The sequence below is a fragment of the Rhinoderma darwinii genome, chromosome 3 (genome assembly GCF_050947455.1).
Source record: "Rhinoderma darwinii isolate aRhiDar2 chromosome 3, aRhiDar2.hap1, whole genome shotgun sequence".
Lineage (NCBI taxonomy): Eukaryota > Metazoa > Chordata > Amphibia > Anura > Rhinodermatidae > Rhinoderma > Rhinoderma darwinii.
The window spans coordinates 19,719,047-19,739,971 of NC_134689.1; the positions used below are offsets into that span (position 1 = coordinate 19,719,047).

The 20,925-nt window shown below is 43.8% G+C and overlaps 1 protein-coding gene across 2 annotated transcripts in view; it reads right to left on the reverse strand.

Annotated features, from left to right (window-relative positions):
• Nucleotides 1-1,010: 1,010 nt before the first annotated feature.
• Nucleotides 1,011-20,925, reverse strand: part of LOC142748806 (gastrotropin-like) — a 54,251-nt gene continuing 34,336 nt past the window's right edge. The window contains exons 3-7 of one of the 2 annotated variants that reach the window (XM_075856084.1): nt 11,481-11,545; nt 5,404-5,499; nt 4,485-4,657; nt 1,555-1,644; nt 1,011-1,116 (exon numbers count right to left, since the gene is read on the reverse strand). In XM_075856084.1, the coding sequence (XP_075712199.1) occupies nt 1,063-1,116; nt 1,555-1,644; nt 4,485-4,657; nt 5,404-5,470 (384 nt within the window). In that variant the 5' untranslated portion in view covers nt 5,471-5,499; nt 11,481-11,545 and the 3' untranslated portion in view covers nt 1,011-1,062. The remainder of the gene's footprint in view (nt 1,117-1,554; nt 1,645-4,484; nt 4,658-5,403; nt 5,500-11,480; nt 11,546-20,925) is intronic. The other variant, XM_075856083.1, reaches the window with a different exon arrangement.

Sequence of the window (20,925 nt, forward strand, 5' to 3'; positions counted from 1 at the left end):
TCTGCAACGTCTGAATTACCTGTCAAATATGCAAATGTTGGTGCCGATTCGTTGCGTAATTGCCCCGAATCTGCACCAACATTTGCAGCGGAAAAACTCCGCCACGTCTGAACGTGCCCTTGCAGTGTACCTTCTATACTTGTAATGCATTCATATACAGGCAGCAATTATAGTGTAAACGCTAGCTGTCAGGTAGATGGAGCAGGATGTAGTGCATTGTACAGCGTACCATTGCTTAGAAGGGCGTGGGAAATCTGTACTATAATTACAGAATACATACAGCAAAAAAAAAATTCACTTCACAGTATACATGTATAGCAAGATGTGAAGTCTTTTTCTCCAAAAACGATTTTGCATATGGCATAGATATTATTTCATAGAATGCCGTCTGGTCTCCTGATCTCCTTCCTTTCAAGCCTACGGAATAACATTGTTACTTGGACTCTCCTCCCCACTTTCCATGTCCATATCCCCCAATGTCACTCCGAATGTGCTTCCTATGGTAAGTAGCCGTAAGGAGACAACATATATAAAGAGAGGGACTAACATAGGAGTCTGCACTGTGCAGGGATGATCTCTTCTACTCTACACTACGGAGTACAGGCTTATATATTTCTATGGTGATGTCATTGAGGAGGAAGGTCCTGGCAGGGCATTACCTCGACATCTCCTAATACAATGTCATCCGAAATCAGCAGAGCTCAAAGTCTAGAACAAAACTACTTAAAAACATACCCAGTGATTATATGGTCGGGAGTTACGGAGACAGCGTAACCCGCTGAGCTGTAACGCGTAGCATGCGAGCTATGCTGTTTCCGTAACTACCATTCAGTTCTATGGGGCTTACGGAAACAGCGTAGCTCAGCGAGCTACGCTGTTTTCTCCTTCATGGTCGGAAATTAGCCGGAACACAAAGAGGTAGAACAGGGTTTAGGGGGTGCCGTTCTGGAAATAAGTGTGGGTCTGATGATTGGATTGGCTGTACATTATGTAAAGAAAACGCAAGAAAGTTTATACTTAAACAGGTTTATTATATTTTGTAAAACAGTGAATGAGTTGTTTTTAGGCCACTTTCTTACTGGTCCTCTTGAAAGTAACACCGCCAGCATCCGAAATCTGAAATTTAGAATACAAGATATGAATATTAATATATCTATTATATATTTTTTTGTCTCTACTTCAATAGGGCATAGCTAAGATCAAGGATTTACAGCTTAGACTACATGCTGTCTTATCAGAGGCTGTGGCTGCTGCTCCCCCATACTTTACACTGAAGCTCTACTGTATAAGCAAAATTTCACTGCAAGCTCACCAAACAAACTGATTTTCATTACAATAAAGATAAAATAATTCTGAACTACAAATAAATAAAATTATTCTGAATTTGGCACATAAAATGTCTACATCCAACTACATATGAATATTGGATCCAAATAAGTTGGGCTTCCCTTCTAAAGCTGCCTAGGTGTGTGGCTATGCAGATTTTTATTTCAGCGTAAATACTATAGATCTGCTGCCACATGACTATAGAAAATTACATAAGGTCACACTCACTTCCACTAGTTTTCCTCCAACAATCTCGGATGAATGCTTGTATTTGCCAAAGTCAACGACTATCTTTGATCCATCACGGTTGACGGTCGCCTGTATAAAATTATTGCAGAATTAGTCATTGCTATTTAGAGAATTATAAAGGTTTGAAAGCCATTGGCAGGATAGTAATTGCAAATCTACGGAGTGAGCAATAGAATGACACCACACGAAGGATGTAAAAGGAACTGCATGCAATTAAAGCATGCTTTTTCCCACCTAGAATGGATGGTTTATCTGGGTCTATGCAGGGGCGTAACTAGGAAAGACTGGGCCCCATAGCAAACTTTTGACTGGGGCCCCCTCCCCTGGGTGTCACACAACCCCCCCCCCCTTGTAGATAGTGCCTTTTTTACAGCCCCCCCCTGTAGATAACGCCATACAGCCTCCCCTCTGTAGATAGCGCAATACATCCCCCTGTAGAGAACGCCATACAGCCCCCCTGTAGATAACGCCATACAGCCCCCCTGTAGATAACGCCATACAGCCCCCTGTAGATAACGCCATACAGCCCCCCTGCAGAGAACGCCATACAGCCCCCCCCCTGTAGAGAACGCCATACAGCCCCCCCCCTGTAGAGAACGCCATACAGCCCCCCCCTGTAGAGAACGCCATACAGCCCCCCCCTGTAGAGAACGCCATACAGCCCCCCCTGTAGAGAACGCCATACAGCTCCCCCCCTGTAGAGAACGCCATACAGCCACCCCCCCCTGTAGGGAACGCCATACAGCGTCCCCCCCCTGTAGGGAACGCCATACAGCGTCCCCTCTCCCAAAAAAATGCGACCTACAGTGTGTCCTACAAAATACATGTATCCCCTCTCCACAGGATCTCCACAGGACAGGGGATACATGTGTGATCGCTGGCATTGATAGGGAGAACGGGGGACTGAAAGTCCCCTGAACTTCTCCATGACAAACCTCTGACTTCCGGCGTCTGCGCAGCTCAATAAAAATGAAAGGAGCGCTGGTCACGCAAGCACGACCGGCGCTCCATTCAGTTCTACGGAGCTGCCGACACAGACCCCGGAAGTCCGAGGTTTGTCATGGAGAAGTTTAGGGGACTTTCAGTCCCCCGTTCTCCCTATCCCTGCCAGCGATCACACATGTATCCCCTATCCTGTGGAGATCCTGTGGAGAGGGGATACATGTCCTGTGGAGAGGGGGGGGGGGATACATGTCCTGTGGAGAGGGGATACATGTCCTGTGGAGATCCTGTGGAGAGGGGATACATGTCCTGTGGAGAGGGGGATACGTGTCATGTGGAGAGGGGATACATGTCCTGTGGAGAGGGGGATACGTGTCCTGTGGAGAGGGGATACATGTCCTGTGGAGAGGGGATACATGTCCTGTGGAGAGGGGGGGGGGGATACATGTCTTTTGCTCTATTTTGCGCCTTCAGGACCAGACACCGTTTAGCTATTTTTAGCACGTGTTAGTTAAATGGCTATAACTTTTTTATTTGTTGGGCTAACTACGTGATTTTTGCGACGTTTTTTCCGTAGACAATGCAGGTTTCATTTTTTATCGTTTTTATACACACCTTTTTTGCTATTTTCAAATTTTTATTCATAAAGTTTGAAATAATAGTAAAAAAATAAGCTTTTTTACATTTCAGCTGTTTTTTTTTTTTTTTGGTAATAACACTTTTACCCTAAAATAGACCTTTTATTTGTGATCGTCATTGTCTACCGTAAATTTTAATATATTACATGTCTATATTAGGGTGATTGGGTCAGCGCTAGCGTTACAACAATGATTGGCGGGGGGGAACGTTTTTGTTTTGGGGTGGGTATTTTATGTGTATTTATTATTTAAATTTTTTTTGCACTTTACTTTATTATTACTATGGTCTGTCCCCCAAAGGTCAAAGAAGACCTTTGGGGAACTTTATATATATTTTTTCTTTCTTTTACACCATGTTTTTCCACTGTAACTGGAGCTGCACAGCAGCCCCAGTTACAGGGGAAATCAGCCCTCTCATAGTGACGATTGTCACTAATAGGGCTGTGCTGGGTCTAGTAAGACCCAGCAACAGTCTGCCACTAACGGCACCCGGCGATCATGTGACCAGGAGGTCACCGGGAGGAATAGAGACAGCGCCGCTGCTGCTGTCTCTATTCCTGTACACAGCGCGCATTCAGCGCTGTGTACAAGTGATCAGAGAAGACAGAAGCAGCGAAAGCTGCTTCTATCCTCTCCTCGGGGTCCCCGGCAGTCACTGACAGCCGGAGACCCGACATTCAGCTGCCCGATCGCGCGGGCAGCAAGTTAAAACCCGAGCCGTAGAAAGTCTATGGCTCGGGTTTTAAGGACCCTGACCGCTGGCCGTAAAAATACAGCCAGCGGTCGGGAACCAGTTAATGGCAGAGCGGGGAGATACCTCCCTGCTCTGCCATAGTGTTCAGTGGCGTCCCGCTGTAGCGGCCATAGCGGCTGCTAGCGGAGCCTCCGGCCATGGCGGGGGCCCGTGCCGGCGGGCGACACGGGCCCCCTCATGCCGCGGGCCCCGTAGCAGCCGCTACTGCTGCTACGGCGGTAGTTACGCCACTGGGTCTATGTGTTATTAAGAGCTGTTTGATTTATTGCTTTATAGAACTAATATATAGCAAGGGAGTAAAATGCTGTACAAATAGCAGTAAACCATGATGCCTATAGGCTATGAGTGGTATTACATGCTATTACAGGGGCTATAGAATCAAGAATATGCATTATTAGAATATTATATAGCTACTATAGAGATTTGAGCATAGCGTAATAAAGTACAACGCCACCTGTAGGTTTTTAGAGGTACTGCATGGAATGAATTAAATTACGGAATCCTAGTGTCTTAAAGTGACAGTAGGATAAAGGGCCTGCTAAAATGAACTTATAACAAGAGTACTTTCTGCTTACCTTAAATTTCTTTCCACTCACGGTTTCCATGTCACACTCCTTTCCTATCGTGAATTTGTTGGTCATGGTGTGGCCGGGGAAGATTTGGGACCATGTGAAGTCATCACCATTTTGGACTACTTCAGTGGTGAATTGGAAGTCTTTTCCTCTTTGGATGGTATCTGCTGGGATTCCTGTAACCGAAAAAAAATGCATGAATTATATGTATACCTGTATATTACATAGGGCTGAAACAAATGCCAGCTTGCAGCAATGTAATGGTATCGGGCTAATGAATGAATGGATGGCATAGGTCATAACCTGAGTGCCCTACATCATTCGATGGCATCCTGTGCCTCACACGTTACTATTATAGATGCCATGGTTCATCTGACAGCTCTTTCATGCTGGAGAGCTTTACTCCTTCCACTATACAATTACACAGATTACCTCAGGGTCGTTCTATAATAATTGTGTAGACAAAACAATCTGATGTCAGAACCTGAGGATTATACAGAGATAAGCGGTGCTACAGAGGAGCTGCTTATCTCTTCAAGCAGAAGCAGTCTGTCGCAGATGGCTATGCAGGAAGTTCTCTTGTGTCAACCACTGACATGTTGTGCTCCTTCTCTCTTTAACAAGAGGTTCTTCAGCAGCTGAAGTATGTATTAGGTTTCTGTCCCACCTACTGCAGGGTTATGTTACACCTTCCCTCAGCTGCTAAAAAAACAACAATATTATAACACACACCTCAGCTGCTGCAGACCTTCTTTTTGAATAGGATAAGGATATCGATCAATGGAGGGGAATCCTCCCCATACCCTTTATAAAGATGTTCCGCAGCAGCTGAGAAATGTATTATAAGGAATAATGTACCACCTACTATAAATCATAGTTCAGTGACTTGTATGAATGTACCGATCCATCGATCTTGTCTTACCAATGGTCTGCATGAAGTTTTCATAGTTCTCCTGGCTTTCCACCTCGTACTTTCCAGTGAAGCTCATGGTTGTTTGGTTAGATGAGAATGAATAGACTAGGGGAGAAGGTGAGTAAAGAAGAGAGAAGATACTGAGATGAGGAGATCGTGGCTTTTTAAACCATCTTACCCCTGACCCCTCCCTGGTGTCATTTTGCAATGACCTCTGTGGTTGGTCCAGCTTGACCAATCCGAGCAGTGCAAAGTGGTGATTCACCCGCCCCGATGTTATTGAACTATAGATAAGCTCTGGAGTTTATTGCCCTGAAATTCTCCAGATATTCAGAGACGGTGGAAATTTCCTTTTTGTTGTAGTAAATCATAATGTGATTTCTCCGGAGTGACTGAAAGGAGTATAATGAATGATGTATCAGTCTGAGCAGCACAAAAATGGCGCAAATCCATCCAAAAATATAGGTCAGAAAGTGTACCTGAATAATCAATATATTGCTGCAATTTTTTTTCCATAAGCAAAACAATTCATTATTTTTTTTGCTAGGTCTCCCTCAAGTGCAAATTGTAATTGGCATGATATTTTCCTACATATGCTGCAGAATCGGGACATTGTAATTAAATTAAATATCCCATACAGACAACACCATGGATATATGACCCCCTACAAGTTTTCATTTGAACAATAATCACCAAGTGTCATGATTTCTGTTTTAAGAATTAAGATTTACTAAGAAAAATGCACCAAATATCATATCAGCCCGAGGCAGCTTCAGGGCGGTTCGCTCCTTGTTGGCTAGCTGCAGTGGATCGGCATTACGGGGGTCGGCAAGGCAGTGGACCATGTCTCTAGAACTGAGTAGTCCAGGAGGGGAAGGGGAGTAGCGCTAGTGTCGGGGAGGCGACGCTGTTAGTGTTGGTAGACCTGTTCAGCTTGGTCCTCAGATCCAGTCTTAACTCCACTTGGGATAAGGAGGGAAATTCTTCCTTTTAAGGGCCGATTAGTTAATGCCTTATGGGTATTTTTTTTCCCTCTGGATCAATAGGAGTAAAACAAAGTTGTTCTATAGTTTACCTATATCCCTTCCCTTTTTCCTATCCCTTGGTTGAAATTGATAGACATATGTTGTTGTTTTTTTAACCGTACTATGTAACTAAATTTATAATGTTTTGGACACTTTTTACATCCACCGCTGCAGTTTTGAAACAATCTAGGAATAGTGGCATGGCTAAAAAGTTATAAATTGCACCATTTTTTAGTGCAAAAAATTGTACGAGCCATGAGGAAGAGATTGTATATAATATGTTTATGTATCCTAAATTCAGGTTACCAACAACTAACATTATAATAATTTCCTCACATTATTTTGGTGGGGGGAGTTCTTGTTCCTTTCATCCGAACACATATTATTACTCCCCACTGCGTATAGACATGGTGTCCATATTCTGCACTGATGAGGGCCAGCCTGACCAACATTTGATTCCCAAATCTCAGGACATTGTAAATCTAGTCCACATGGAAATGCCCAAAAACTTGAATTTTTAAATACCAATTAGTATAATCCTGGCCCTTTTGTGGCCTGATTCACAGGACTGTCCTGCGTAAATTGGGACTGTTGGCAGTATGGAGGGCTGTAGAGCCTGAAACAGCTGAGCAGTGCGATACAGAGAGGTTCTGGATATTTTTGGAATTTGAGCAGCAAATACCATCTGTTTAAGTAATCAATGATATAATTTAGGGATGATATAAAATAAAATACTTTTACTAAAAAAGAAGCATTAATTGTAAATCTGTTAGAAGACCAAGAAACATTTTGAAAGGCACCCAATTAAAATCCCAATTAAAAATTATTACAAAGGAAACCAAAAAGGGGATGCTAAAATAATCACTGCTCCTGTGTCAAAGTAATGGGAAAATAAATTGAGATAAAATAAATAATCACATATCTCACATGGAAATCAGGGAATGACCAAAAATAGTTCCACTATTGAGTGTCCTGCAGGGGCAGGGCTGGGCCAATTCTCTCCAGATAACCCTTTTTATAATATCTATCCAGCCGCCTCAGGATCAGATGGCCTAAAAGCAGTCCTGTACGCCAGTGTCATATAAAGAAGAGAGGGGCCCTAAGGCAGTTATCAAAATAGGCCCTCCATAAAGGTGTAAGGTTTGGCCAGCTGGGACTGATGGGCCTGGTTTTTGTCTCCCCTCCCCACACTTTCCATGGCCCTTGGGCGAGTAACCCGCCCCCTTGTTTGCTAATAATATAGTTACTTTGGAGAGGTTAATCCCTCATATGTTCTCATGGTTGGGACCAACCAAGGCAGGGCCCCATCTCTCCAAGGGCCCCATAGCAGCTGCATTATTTGCTTCTATAGTATGTATGTCCTTGAAGAAACTGTAGCTCAGGATAAGTAATTACTCAAGTTACTCAACTTTTTATGTAGACTAATTCCATAGCTAACAGTAAAATGGTGTTCAAAGGTGAACATACTCTAGACGAGAGTCCTAAATTAGGGCATTGAACAACGGGTTATCTACAACCGACAACCCTTTTAATAGTCTGTTACACAGCATTGGTCCAAAATAGTAATGGGCCGTAATGGGACAAGCACATTTGACCCGGACACTTGATACAGACAGAATTTTCAGACATAAAAAATTCAAGCAAAGTTCAATCACTCCCTTGTGAGTGCTCGCACACAGCCGCTCCTACGTGTCAATAGCCTTTCTATGAAGTCCTGCCAAAATCCAACTGATAATAGGCGCCCATTAAAACTGGGTGTCTGAGAAGTGGGTGTGTGAGCCATAAACGCACTAAAAAGAATGGAGATCTATACGATAAAGTAAAGATAAAAAAAGTCAATAAATCTTCTACCAAAGATACACATATTGTTATTCCTTCCCTACACGCGCACCTCTATAGGGGACTGAATAAATAAAGGAAACAATGGGGAACATACACACTGAGAATAGGAACTTCCTACTGATATTGATTCGGATAGGTAAAACAGACACTATTATAGTCATTGCTGAATCTATCATTAACTCGTTCACGTCTCAGTGGCAAGAAATTGTTTTTGTTTATTGACAAAGCTGGCCTCACACGGGCCGACATTTCTACCGGGAAGTATAAGGGGGCGCTAAAGAGTGCTTTTGCCCATCAGATGTACTCGTTATTTCTCCATGAACATTTAGACCTTGTTCACACGGCGTTAAAAAAAACGATGTGTAAATGCATCAAAAACGCTAGTGCTTTTTAAAGTACAGGCGTTTTTGCTGTGTTTTTGGTGCGTTATTTGGGCGCGTAATTAGGACTCCCATTGACTATGAGAATGAGGCGCATTTTCAGTGCGATTTCCACACATTTTCCGTGCCAAGTATTAACCTGATGCTTCTTTTTTTACACTACGCGTTTTTTAAACATGCGAGCGTAAAAAACAAAACGCGTTGTATGCACTACAATGCGTTTTTTCATTGATGTTAATGGGAAGCTAAAAGCATGCGTTTTTGGCGCGTAAGACGTGGAAAAAATCCGGCGAATATATGCCGTGTAAACAAGGCCTTACAACATCTTTCCCTTTTATCATGGGGAAGGGAGCACCCCGTCGTGCTACCAGCGACACTGGCACAGCTGGCGTTCAAGGATCGGCTAATGTCTTCCGAATAGTTGGCATTGGTAAGACATCTGGCCAGCATAAAGGGGTGTTCCAATCTGGATGACCCCTACTTAGAATGAAGTAATCAATGATCGCTGCAGGTCGGACTTTTGTAATGCCCAGCAAAGGGAAAACACCGTTGTTACACCCAGACACTTCCACTTCACAATAATAGCACTTACAATTGACCGGGGCCGATCTAGCAGATCACAAATGTCACAATCTGACTTGAGTGAAAGGTGGCATCCTATGACGTGTAAAGTCACTGAGCTCTTCAGTATAACCAATACTAATAAAAAAATTCTCTATGGAGATTGCATGACTGTGTGCTTGATTTTATGCACCTGTTTGCAATGGGTGCGAACGAACACCTGAACCTTAAAGAGGACCTGTCACTAGGTCATATAAGTTGAACTGGTTTACTGACCTGAATAGCGCTGTCTCCCTAATTCCAGCGCTGTTGTTTTTTTACCTGGACCCCTCCTGTTCCCAGAGATATTGGCCACTGTTGTGTTGGCTCCCTAAATGCTAAATCTCTGTAGTTAGCTAACAGGGCTTGAACTACCCTCAAACTACCTCGTGCTGATTGCTCAGCATCAGAGGCAGGGAAACTAGCTCCACCCAATTGGCTAACTACAGCAAATTAGCATATAGGGAGCAGTGGGGCCCTTGGCGATCAGACAATTATTTTCTATCCTGTGGATAGGTTATAGTTGTCGCTTCTGGTACAACCCCTTTAATTGGTGGTGGGAACGGTGGTAAAGCTGGTCAATCAAGATTACACACGTGAAAGGAGTATAGGTACAGATAAAGGAGATCCTAAACCAAGAAGGATCTCCATTTATTATGGAGCCCTACTGCCTACTGTATGACACTGCACAGTATAACATACTGGATGTCATACAGATGTAGCCATTTTTATCTGGACTCTTAACGCATTAGGCTGAGTTCACACGTTGCGGATTTCACGCAGATTTCCAGCGCAGATTTTGCACTTTGCAATGCAAACGGGTGTGATCTGCGTCAAACCTGCAACAAAATCTGCGACAAATCCGCAACGTGTGAACTCAAATACACAGTGGCGAGAAACTTTATCTTGACTTTTTCAATGACTTTTTAATGGCCTTTGTTGTGTGATATCAAGTTATCAGAAGAGTCAAGATAAACTTGGCTACATCTGTAGCACAGTGGAATATTATATACCCAAAGCATTATTAAAGAGAAGACTAGCCACATCGATCCTAAATCCTGTTCCCACAGTGTTGTTTTTTTAATGTGGAAACCGAATTAGCATAAGCGCCAAAATATGCCCCAAATCTCCCTCCATTCATTTTAATGGGAGTTAGAGGCTTATTTTCCCGGGCAGTTTTTGCCTGCTCGCGAAAAAAAAAAACCTCATGCCCTATCTTGGAGTGGTTTCCACCAATGAACCTCTATTAAAATCAATGGGAGGTGGTAAAAAAAATGCACCGTTCGTTTAGAGCAGTCTTTGACCGTCAAAAAACGTTTGCATTTCAAAATCTGGCTTAAAAGTCCAGAAGGAGTTTTGAGAAAGATTTTTTCTGCTTAGCAAAAACCGCTGCGAGCACCTCCCCTCAGGCTATGTTCACACGGCTTATTTTCTGCCATTTTTCATGCCGTAAATGCCCCGAAAAACGGCTGAAAATATGGAAACTAAACATCTTCCCATTGATTTCAATGAGAAAAACTGCACTTTGTTCCGACGGGGTGTTTGAAAAAATGGCGCGTAAAAAAGCGCCTCGTAAAAAGAAGTGCATGTCACTTCTTGAGCCGTTTTTGAGCCATCTTTCATTGTCTCAGGGCATGTTCACACGGCTTATTTTCGGCAGAAAAACGGCAGAAAAATCGGAAGCAGAACGCCTCCAAACATCTGCCCATTGATTTCAATGAAAAAATTGGCGTTATATTCCGGCGGGCTGCTTTTTTACGCGGCTTATTTGAAAAATAATAAAACGCCCACGAAAAAGACGTGCATGTCATGTCATGGCATGGCAGATGTTTGTAGGTGTTCAGCTTCCGTTTCTTCAGGCGTTTTTTGAGGCGTATGCGCCCCGAAAAACGCCTGAAAACACAGCATGTGAAGGGGATGTTCACACGGCCTATTTTCAACCGTTTTTCTGGCCATAAACGCCCCGAAAAAGGCTAAAAATGCAGGGACTGAACGCCTACAAACATGTGCCTATTGATTTCAATGGGAAAAACTGCGTTCCGTTCCCACGGGGTGTTTTTTACGCGGTAATTTTTAAAAACGGCTGCGTAAAAAAACGCCTCATAAAAAGAAGTGCATGTCGTTTTTGGAGCCGTTTTCCATTGACTCAATACAAAAACAGCTCCAAAAACGGCTGTAAAAAACGCAGCAAAAAGCGCAAGTTGCTTAAAAACGTTTTTTATTAAGCGTGTGAACATACCCTAAAATTCTCCTCTCTGGGAAGTAGGCAGGTAGTGGTGCTCTGGCGCTCTGAAAACCGCCATGCTGAATCGTGTCGAGACAAAGAAAGAAAGCGTTAGTTTTCCGTAAAATAATCTAAAATTCTGATCGTCTAATATTTATTGCCGCATAAAGACTGTATAGCCGTGTTACAATCCTGATGAGAGAAGGGTCATTCACTTTGTTTTATGAGTTCATGAACTAGTGGTGGATGACAGGCTGCAATAATAAACTTTATTCTGGTAATTTCAGCAGTTGCAATGGGAGAAATGCACTAACCTGGTACCTCAGTGAGATTTACAGCTGTATAAGTCTACGCAGTCAGCCGTGATGTCATTTAACGCTAGGTCACCAGTCAGATAAGAAGCCAGTTTGCCTGTCCTCAACCATAAGATAATGAAATAATATCATTTATGTATTAGAGACAGGTTTGGTCATTAAAATGGTAAAACATATGGTCTGACAAATGTGATTTGATACAACTGTGTAGATCGCTCCTTGTCCCCATTGGTCACGCAACATTTCATATAAAATATCGTTTTGTTAAGTGTCTATATTAATAGGACCCGTCCTCTCCTGACATGTCTGTGTTAGTAAATACTTGAATTCCCCATGAAATAACAATTCTGGAACATCTTATGTTGGAACTTTGTATTGTGCAGTTCCTCTGTTATTCCTCCTAGAAATGTATGAATTTATTGACAATTGGGTGTTACCATTCCCCTTGACAAAGGAGCGTGTCCCTACAGTCTCAGTCTGTCAGCACTGATTGGACATTGTCAGTCAGTATAGGGACACATCCCCAATTGGTGACACCCAGTTGTCAATTTAAAACTCTGCATTATGTGAGGCCTCTGTTATTCCTCTTGGAAATATATTTTAAAAAAATTGATGACAGAGTGTTACCATTCCGCTCGTAAACGTTGTTCTACACAGTCTAACACCTCCAATCTGTGCTGACACAGTGAGACAATGTAGGGATACGCCCCATGGACAGTGGAATGGTAACACCCAGTTCTCAATATATTTATACATTTCCGGGAGGAATGAGAGAGGAATGGCCCGAAACATAGTTGTAAGAAATGCATCAGAATTGTTATTTTATGGGGAATACAAGTATTTACTAGAAAGGACATGTCGAGAGAGGTGACTCTATAAGGTCCTATATAAGGAGTTGTCTGAGACATGAAATATATTGGAATAATAGCAGGAACCTGCAGGAAGTCAAAATAGAAATACTGATTAATACAGGGGTGTACTCAGCAGTCACCCCAAATTATTCTGGAATATAGTGCCATACAATTCCCAGACATCACTGCACAATGCCCAGAGAAAAGACGTATACTGTGCCAAGAAGAATAGCACATGGAGCACATGTGATTTCATACAGCAACCTGATGAAGAGTGTAATACAGTGCTCATATAAACGATGCCCAACATGCCACCTTGGTGCCATACATTGCCCCTATAGGACCATACAGTGGCCAGAAGTACCCATATGTAAACACTGGGAGAACATACACACAGCATAAGGCTGACACCCTGGTTGGATTCCAACCCAGGACCCCCGTACTAACTACTGAGCAGGGGCGTACATGCCATTGAGACAGACCATGTGACTGGCATAGTCCTGTGCTGGTTGGTCCTGTGCTGGTTGGTCCTGTGCTGGTTGGTCCTATACCATTTGTCACTGGGTGGAAAGAAACTGTGCAGGAGCCCAAGAGGGTAGGAAATTGGCCCACAGGTCATAAAAAGGGCTCAGAAGCCCTTCTGTCCTAGATGGGAAAAATTGGCACCTAAATGGCGGAAGCATTTTAATCTTTGCTATGGGGCCCCCTCTTTACTATGTACGTCACTGCCACTCAGCCATCATACTGACCCCTTCCCCAGTAATTCCCCAGATATAAATAATGAAATCAGCCTCAAGATCAGCTGACATATTGCAATTAAGACATTGAGAAAGTAATTCAATTAATAAGGAGAAATGACAAATGACAAGTCAGACTGTGGAGATGTTACACCGCCACCGAACAAGAGGCTGTGACAGAGTGACGAGCAGCTGATCATAGTAACACGACATGTCATGCTACGAAGGTGTCAGCAAACAGTGTGGAAATTTGTCACGCTTACATATTAAAGTGACACGTATGAGGGATGATCTCACATTCAGTAAGAAAGGAGATGCGTATACATATAAATGCGTTACTTCTGTGTTGGAATTACGTCTGAATTTTTTAAAATGACTATCTAATACCTTGAGGACCGAGCTCGTTTTTTTTTTTTTAAATTATCTTCGCATTCCAGCGGTCTTAACTTTTTTTTCCCCCTTGTTTGATTTGTATGAGGCTTTTAAATTTAGTAGGTGCCATTTTTTGTTCCATTTGCATTACCAATTAATTTATTTTAACTTTTATTTTGATAAAAAATGCAAAAAAAGCTATTCTGCTGCAGTTATAATTTTTTATTATTATTACAGCATACGCCGATTCATATAAATGGTGCCATGGATGTATTGTCCAGATTGTTACAGTTGTGACGATACCAAATATGTGTATAATATTTTATGATTCGGGACTTATATTTATATAGTTTATTTATTGTAAAAATTCCTTTTTTTATTCATTTTACTTTTTTCTTTTTGTCCCATAGGGGTATTTTAGTTTAGATTTTTAACTATAATATACTGGCATATATCTTATACATTAGCCTGTGTACTGATAGTAAACAGGAAGTTGTTAGGGTATACCTAAGTATGGCCTAACAACAGGAAATATGGTGAGACAGCCCTGGGGTCCTTCAATGGACGCTGAGCTGTCTGCCCATACTAGGTATGAGTCTCGATCGCGTCACAGCATTGATCGCGTCATTAAAAGGATTAATTGGTGGCGATCAGAGGTTCCTCTGACATCTGCCGATGGGACTACATTTTCAGACGTACCACCCTCGCCAAATTAGTGCAGAATTAAAGGGGTTGTACCATAATTTACAATTGTCACCTATCCACAGAATCATTGATAATTTTCTGATTGCTGGGGACCCCAATGATCAAGAGATCTGGAGTCCCGAACCACCCTTCCCTTCCTCCTCCCTGCTCAACCGCAGTGAGGAGGGCTTTGAATGGAGTGGCGGTCAAGTATGAGCGCTGCTGCTCTCTTCAAATGGACTGACGGAAACAGCCGAGTACAGCGCTTGGTTGTTTCCGTCAGTCCCGTAAACAATGAATGAAGCGGCAGGCACATGCTCGACTGCAGCTCATTTCAAGCTCCTCCTCACTGGGGTTGAGCAGTGAGGAGGAACGGGGTTTCGGGGATCCCAGTTCTCGTGATTGGTGGGGGCCCCAGCGATCAGACACTTACTACCTACCCTACCTATCCAAAGGTTCCAAGTGTGATATTGGGGGGGCAAGCTTGGAGTGAACAAGTCATCCAGGCCAGTGGCGCCCCCTTTAGTAATGACAGGTGCACACTGCTAAGGCCGGCCCTGATCACACTGCTATGGAGACCGGAATTGGCAGGGGACTTTTGTCTACATAAAAAAGATCCTTTATGGTTCTAATACCCCCTCAAAGATGTTATTGTGTGTCGAATATTGATTTAAGAGAATGGTGAAGGTCTGGATCTTAACTAGTTGCCGATGCAGGACAAGAATACTCGTTCTGAGCGGCGGTTACTTCGCGCATTAGGACTTTGCGCATTAGGACGCGCTGTAATACACCGCCGCAGCCCCACTCTAACGTTGGAGAGAAGAGAAACCTCTTCTCTCCGCCGTTAACCCCTTGAATGCCGCGATCAAAGCGGATTGAGACATTAAAAGTAAATAAGAGGAGGGGAAACTGCACTTTGATCGTGTCACAGAAAATCCCTGTCACGCGATCAAAGCCCATAACTTGTATGGCCAGACAGCCTAGGGTCAATTGAAGGATCCCACGGCTGCCTGACCATATTTCCTCTTGTTAGGGCATACTGAGGTACGCCCTAACAACTGCCTATGTAGAATCAGTACACAGGCTAATGTACTGCCATATAGATATATGCCAGTACATTACAGTTAAAATCAAAAATCAAAATAAAAAATCCCCCCATGGGAGAAAAAAAAAAGTTAAGTTAATTAAAAACAAAATTATGGTAAATAAAAAAAATACACAGAAATACAAGTTTTTTACAATAAATAAACTTTTTACAATATAAGTCCCAAGACATGAAATAATAGAGACATATTTGGTATCGCCATGACCATAACAACCTGTACAACAAATGTATAACATTATTTATGATGAAAAAATGAATAATAAAACTGCGGCGGAACAGCTTTTTTTCTGCATTTTCGCCAAAATAAAAATGTATATAAATGAAGCGATAATATATTTGTACCAAAAAATGGTACCTACATAAAGTACAACTCGTCCCGCAAAAAATAAAGTGTCATACAACTACATCGTACAAAAAAATAAAAAAGTTATGAGCATCGGGATGCAAAGAGGGAAATATAAACAAATTGTTCTGTCCTCAAGGCCAAAATTGGCCGTGTCCTTAAGGGGTTAAAAGTAAAATCTGAGGCAGCATTCTAAGCAAAAGGCATTCATATTAATGTTCTCTGACGCTGACCCGTGCCTGAGCGCTCTTTCTTTCTGGAAATCAGTGATGACCGAGACCACAGACTTCACCAATATGATTTCTCATTTGTATCTGTCACATATCAGAAGATCATTTTGTCTGAATTTCCCTTCAATGAACATGAATTTGTAATAATAAAATAGAATTTCCCATTAGATTTGCTACTTATAAAACGAGAAATAACATCCTTCGATTATAGGTCATATTTTTGCCTCGTAATCTTCCCTGTGCAGAACCGGTTACTGACAATCTATTATATTCAGTATTTTATACTTTGCAGGAGAATAAAGTGAATGACAAAGTAATGCAGCAGATTTCATCCTCCTAAAAGTCAGATGTGTCATAACGGATACTTCCATCCCAGGTTCAAAGATTACTCCTCTAGACGTGGGGAGAGACGTGAATGAGCTGCTCTGTCTGGAGATGAAGGAAAATGCTTTTTAATAAAAAGTTTTTAATACTTTATGAAATGCCATAGAAATCCTGAGTCCTGCACACTGTGTTTATGGAAACGTCAATTACAGGGGGCCCCATAGATCACAATTGCGCATGTATCATTGCTGAGTGATGACAACTAGAATTTATTTCATTCATCTTGATATATACATTCACCTTTACCAGTTTTTTCCTGTGTATGCAGCACTCCCTCATCTGGAGGAGTCTATAGCTGTTTTCATCCTCATCCTTCCAATAAAATAGAACTATTGAACTGCTAAAACTATTGTGACATACAAGCAGAAAAAAGGAAGGAGGGTAGAAATGGGATAATGCAGCTCCATAGTGGGTAGGGGGCCCACAGGCCACCCAACCCCATATCTACCTTGTATGGGCCGAGATTACGTCATAGGGAATCCATGGGATGCTAAAAAAGGGACATCTACCCCTTTGATCTACCTCTTCTATGCCGCAGCCATCACTGAAGGGGTTAATTGACGGAGATCAGAAGTTTCTCTGATCTCCACTAGAGCGGGAGCCGCACTCTTTTTTCCAAAAAATGTTCAAGCCGCTGGCGCCGTACTAGTATGGGCTACGTGCCAACAGGTTAATGGAGCAATTTCTTGAACAGTGGGTGGCTGGGAGCGCTGTTGGACCTCCTCCAATCGTATTGTTGGGGCATATTCTAGTGATATGCCATAACATTATAAGATGGGAATTGCCCTTTAAGTTATTAGAGCAGAATACCGGTTTGGGTAATATTGCAATTTGTTTTTACCAGTGGTGGCTGCTTTTTAGTTCTCCTCTATTAGGGCACGGCTATGTACAGTGACTACAGCTTAGCTGCATGGTTTTCCAAACTGCAAGGGAAGTCTGTAGTAGTCTAAATCTTACTTCCTGTCTCAATTGAGGCTTAGGCTTCTGCTCTATCTAACACCATGCTTTACACTGCAGCTCACTCTGTTCAGGTTGGCTGCTGTGTATATGCACAAGCCCAGCTCCGTAGGAGGTTAGTATATGTTACAATGATTTCCATTACAGGAAGCATAGAATGATTATGAGCTACAAGCAACTAAAATACTACTGAGAAAATAAGGTAAACAGGTAAATGCAACTGATATAATGAGCCTCGATAAGGGATAAGTATGGAGTTGTTGTAATGACAGGGGGGTAGGGAAACAGACAGTGAGCCCTAATCTACCCACCACTCAGTCCCTGCCTACTTGCAACGACCCGCCCTAGGCGACGGGGTACAACTGGGCGATGGTCCCTACGCTCAGTAGGTGCACGACAGACAAACGGACAAGGGGACACAAGCAAAGGGAAATGGGGCAGTTGCCCACGGCAACACCGTGAGCAACAAGAGAGGTGAACGAGCCGAGTCAAACCAGGAATGTACGAGGTACCAAACGCAGAGCAGCAGAGTAGTCAGAAAGCCGGGGTCAGTATGAAGCAAGGTCAAATAGCTAGGAGCTGCAGCAAGGCCAGGAAACCACACGAGAAGAATCACAAGCAAAGGAGGAACAGGAAAGGCAGGTATAAATAGACAGAGGGCGGAACTAGCTCCGTCTGGCCAGGCTGCGATAGGCTCTCCCACTCCTAAGCCTGCCATCCTGAGTGGTGGAAGATGGAGTCAGTCTCAGAGACATAGAACCAGGTGCAGACTGATTACCCATGGGCGTATACACAGAAGTGCCTGGCAGATCCTTTACAGTACCCCCCCTTTTATGAGGGGCCACCGGACCCTTTCTAAGTGGACCTGGTTTATTGGGGAAACGAAGGTGGAACTTCCTGACCAATACCCCAGCGTGAACATCCCGGGCGGGTATCCAAGTCCTCTCCTCAGGCCCGTATCCTCTCCAATGGACCAGGTACTGGAGGGAGCCTTGGACCATCTTGCTGTCCACAATCTTGGCCACCTCGAATTCCACCCCCTCAGGGGTGAGAACGGGAACAGGAGGTTTCCTCGAGGGAGCCCAAGACGGGGAGCAGCGTTTAAGGAGGGAGGCATGAAACACGTCGTGTATACGAAAAGATGGGGGCAACTCCAGTCGGAAGGAGACAGGATTGAGGACTTCGATGACCTTATACGGCCCTATAAACCGGGGAGCAAACTTCTTGGACGGGACCTTAAGGTGCAAGTTCTTAGATGATAACCACACCAGATCCCCAACCATAAACAAGGGGTTAGCAGAACGTGTTCTATCAGCCTGAGTTTTTTGTATACTCTGGGACGCCTCTAGGTTCTTCTGAACCTGGGCCCAGACTGTGCACAGTTCCCGATGAATGACCTCTACCTCGGGATTGTTGGAACTACCAGGTGAAACGGAGGAGAACCGTGGATTAAACCCAAAATTACAGAAAAAGGGGGAGACCCCTGACGAGTTACTGACCCGGTTATTAAGGGAAAATTCGGCGAGGGGAATGAATGAGACCCAATCATATTGACAGTCAGAGATAAAACACCTCAAATATTGTTCTAGAGACTGATTAGTCCTCTCAGTTTGGCCATTAGTTTCAGGATGGAAGGCAGAGGAGAAGGACAGATCAATCTCCAACTTTTTACAGAAGGCTCTCCAAAACAATGAAACAAATTGTACCCCTCTGTCCGAAACAATATTGACAGGGACCCCATGGAGACGCAGGATGTGTTTGACAAACAAGGTAGCTAACGTCTTAGCATTGGGTAGTTTCTTGAGGGGCACAAAGTGGCACATCTCACTGAAGCGGTCTACTACCACCCACACCACCGACTTGCCTTGAGATGGAGGCAAATCGGTGATAAAATCCATGGAGATATGGGTCCAAGGTCTCTGGGGAATGGGCAAAGAACGTAGTAAGCCCACTGGTCGGGACCTGGGAGTCTTGGACCTGGCACAAACCTCACAAGCGGCGACGTAGGCCTTAACGTCTTTAGGCAACCCAGGCCACCAATAGTTTCTGGCAATGAGGTGCTTGGTACCCAGGATGCCTGGATGACCAGATAGTGCGGAGTCATGATTTTCCCTAAGTACCCTTAGCCGGAGTTGCAGGGGAACAAACAGCTTGTTCTCAGGAAGGTTCCCGGGAGCTGAACCTTGATCAGCCGCAATTTCAGAGACTAAATCAGAATCAATAGAAGAAACGACTATACCAGGAGGCAAAATACAAGCAGGATCTTCCTCCGAAGGCGGGCTGGCCATGAAGCTACGCGACAGTGCATCGGCCTTAATATTTTTAGACCCAGCCCTATAGGTAACCAAAAAGTTGAATCTGGTCAAAAATAGCGCCCATCGAGCTTGTCTCGGGTTTAGCCTCCGAGCAGATTCTAGGAAAACCAGATTCTTGTGATCGGTAAGGACCGTTACCTGGTGCCTAGCCCCCTCCAGGAAGTGGCGCCACTCTTCAAATGCCCATTTAATGGCTAAGAGTTCGCGGTTGCCAATATCATAGTTACTCTAAGTGGGCGAAAACTTCCTGGAGAAGTAGGCACAGGGACGGAGATGGGTGAGGGACCTGGTACCCTGGGACAAGACAGCCCCCACTCCCACCTCGGATGCGTCAACCTCCACGATAAATGGCTCCATTTGGTTGGGCTGGACCAGCACCGGGGCAGAGATAAAGCACTTCTTAAGGACCTCAAAAGCCTGGACAGCCTCAGGAGGCCAGTGGAGGAGATCAGCACCTTTGCGAGTGAGGTCCGTAAGAGGCTTAGCGATGACCGAGAAGTTAGCAATAAATCTCCTGTAATAATTAGCGAACCCCAAGAAACACTGTAACGCCTTCAGGGAGGCAGGTTGGACCCATTCTGCCACAGCCTGGACCTTGGCGGGGTCCATGCGGAATTCGTGAGGAGTGAGGATTTGACCCAAAAATGGTATCTCTTGCACCCCAAACACACATTTTTCGGTCTTAGCAAACAGTTTGTTTTCCCGAAGGGCCTGGAGCACCTTCCTGACATGCTCAATGTGGGAGGACCAGTCCTTGGAAAACACAAGTATGTCATCAAGGTACACTACAAGAAATACCCCCAGGTAATCTCTTAAAATCTCATTTATGAAATTCTGGAAGACCGCCGGGGCATTACACAACCCAAAGGGCATGACGAGGTATTCTAAATGACCTTCGGGCGTGTTAAACGCAGTCTTCCACTCATCCCCCTCTTTGATGCGGATAAGGTTATACGCCCCCCGTAGATCAAACTTAGAGAACCATTGGGCCCCCTGGACTTGATTAAAGAGATCAGGAATCAAAGGAAGGGGATACTGGTTCCTTACAGTGACCTTATTCAAGTTACGGTAGTCAATGCATGGCCTAAGACCACCATCCTTCTTCCCTACGAAGAAGAAGCCAGCACCTACCGGAGAAGTAGAGGGGCGAATGTAACCCTTGGACAGG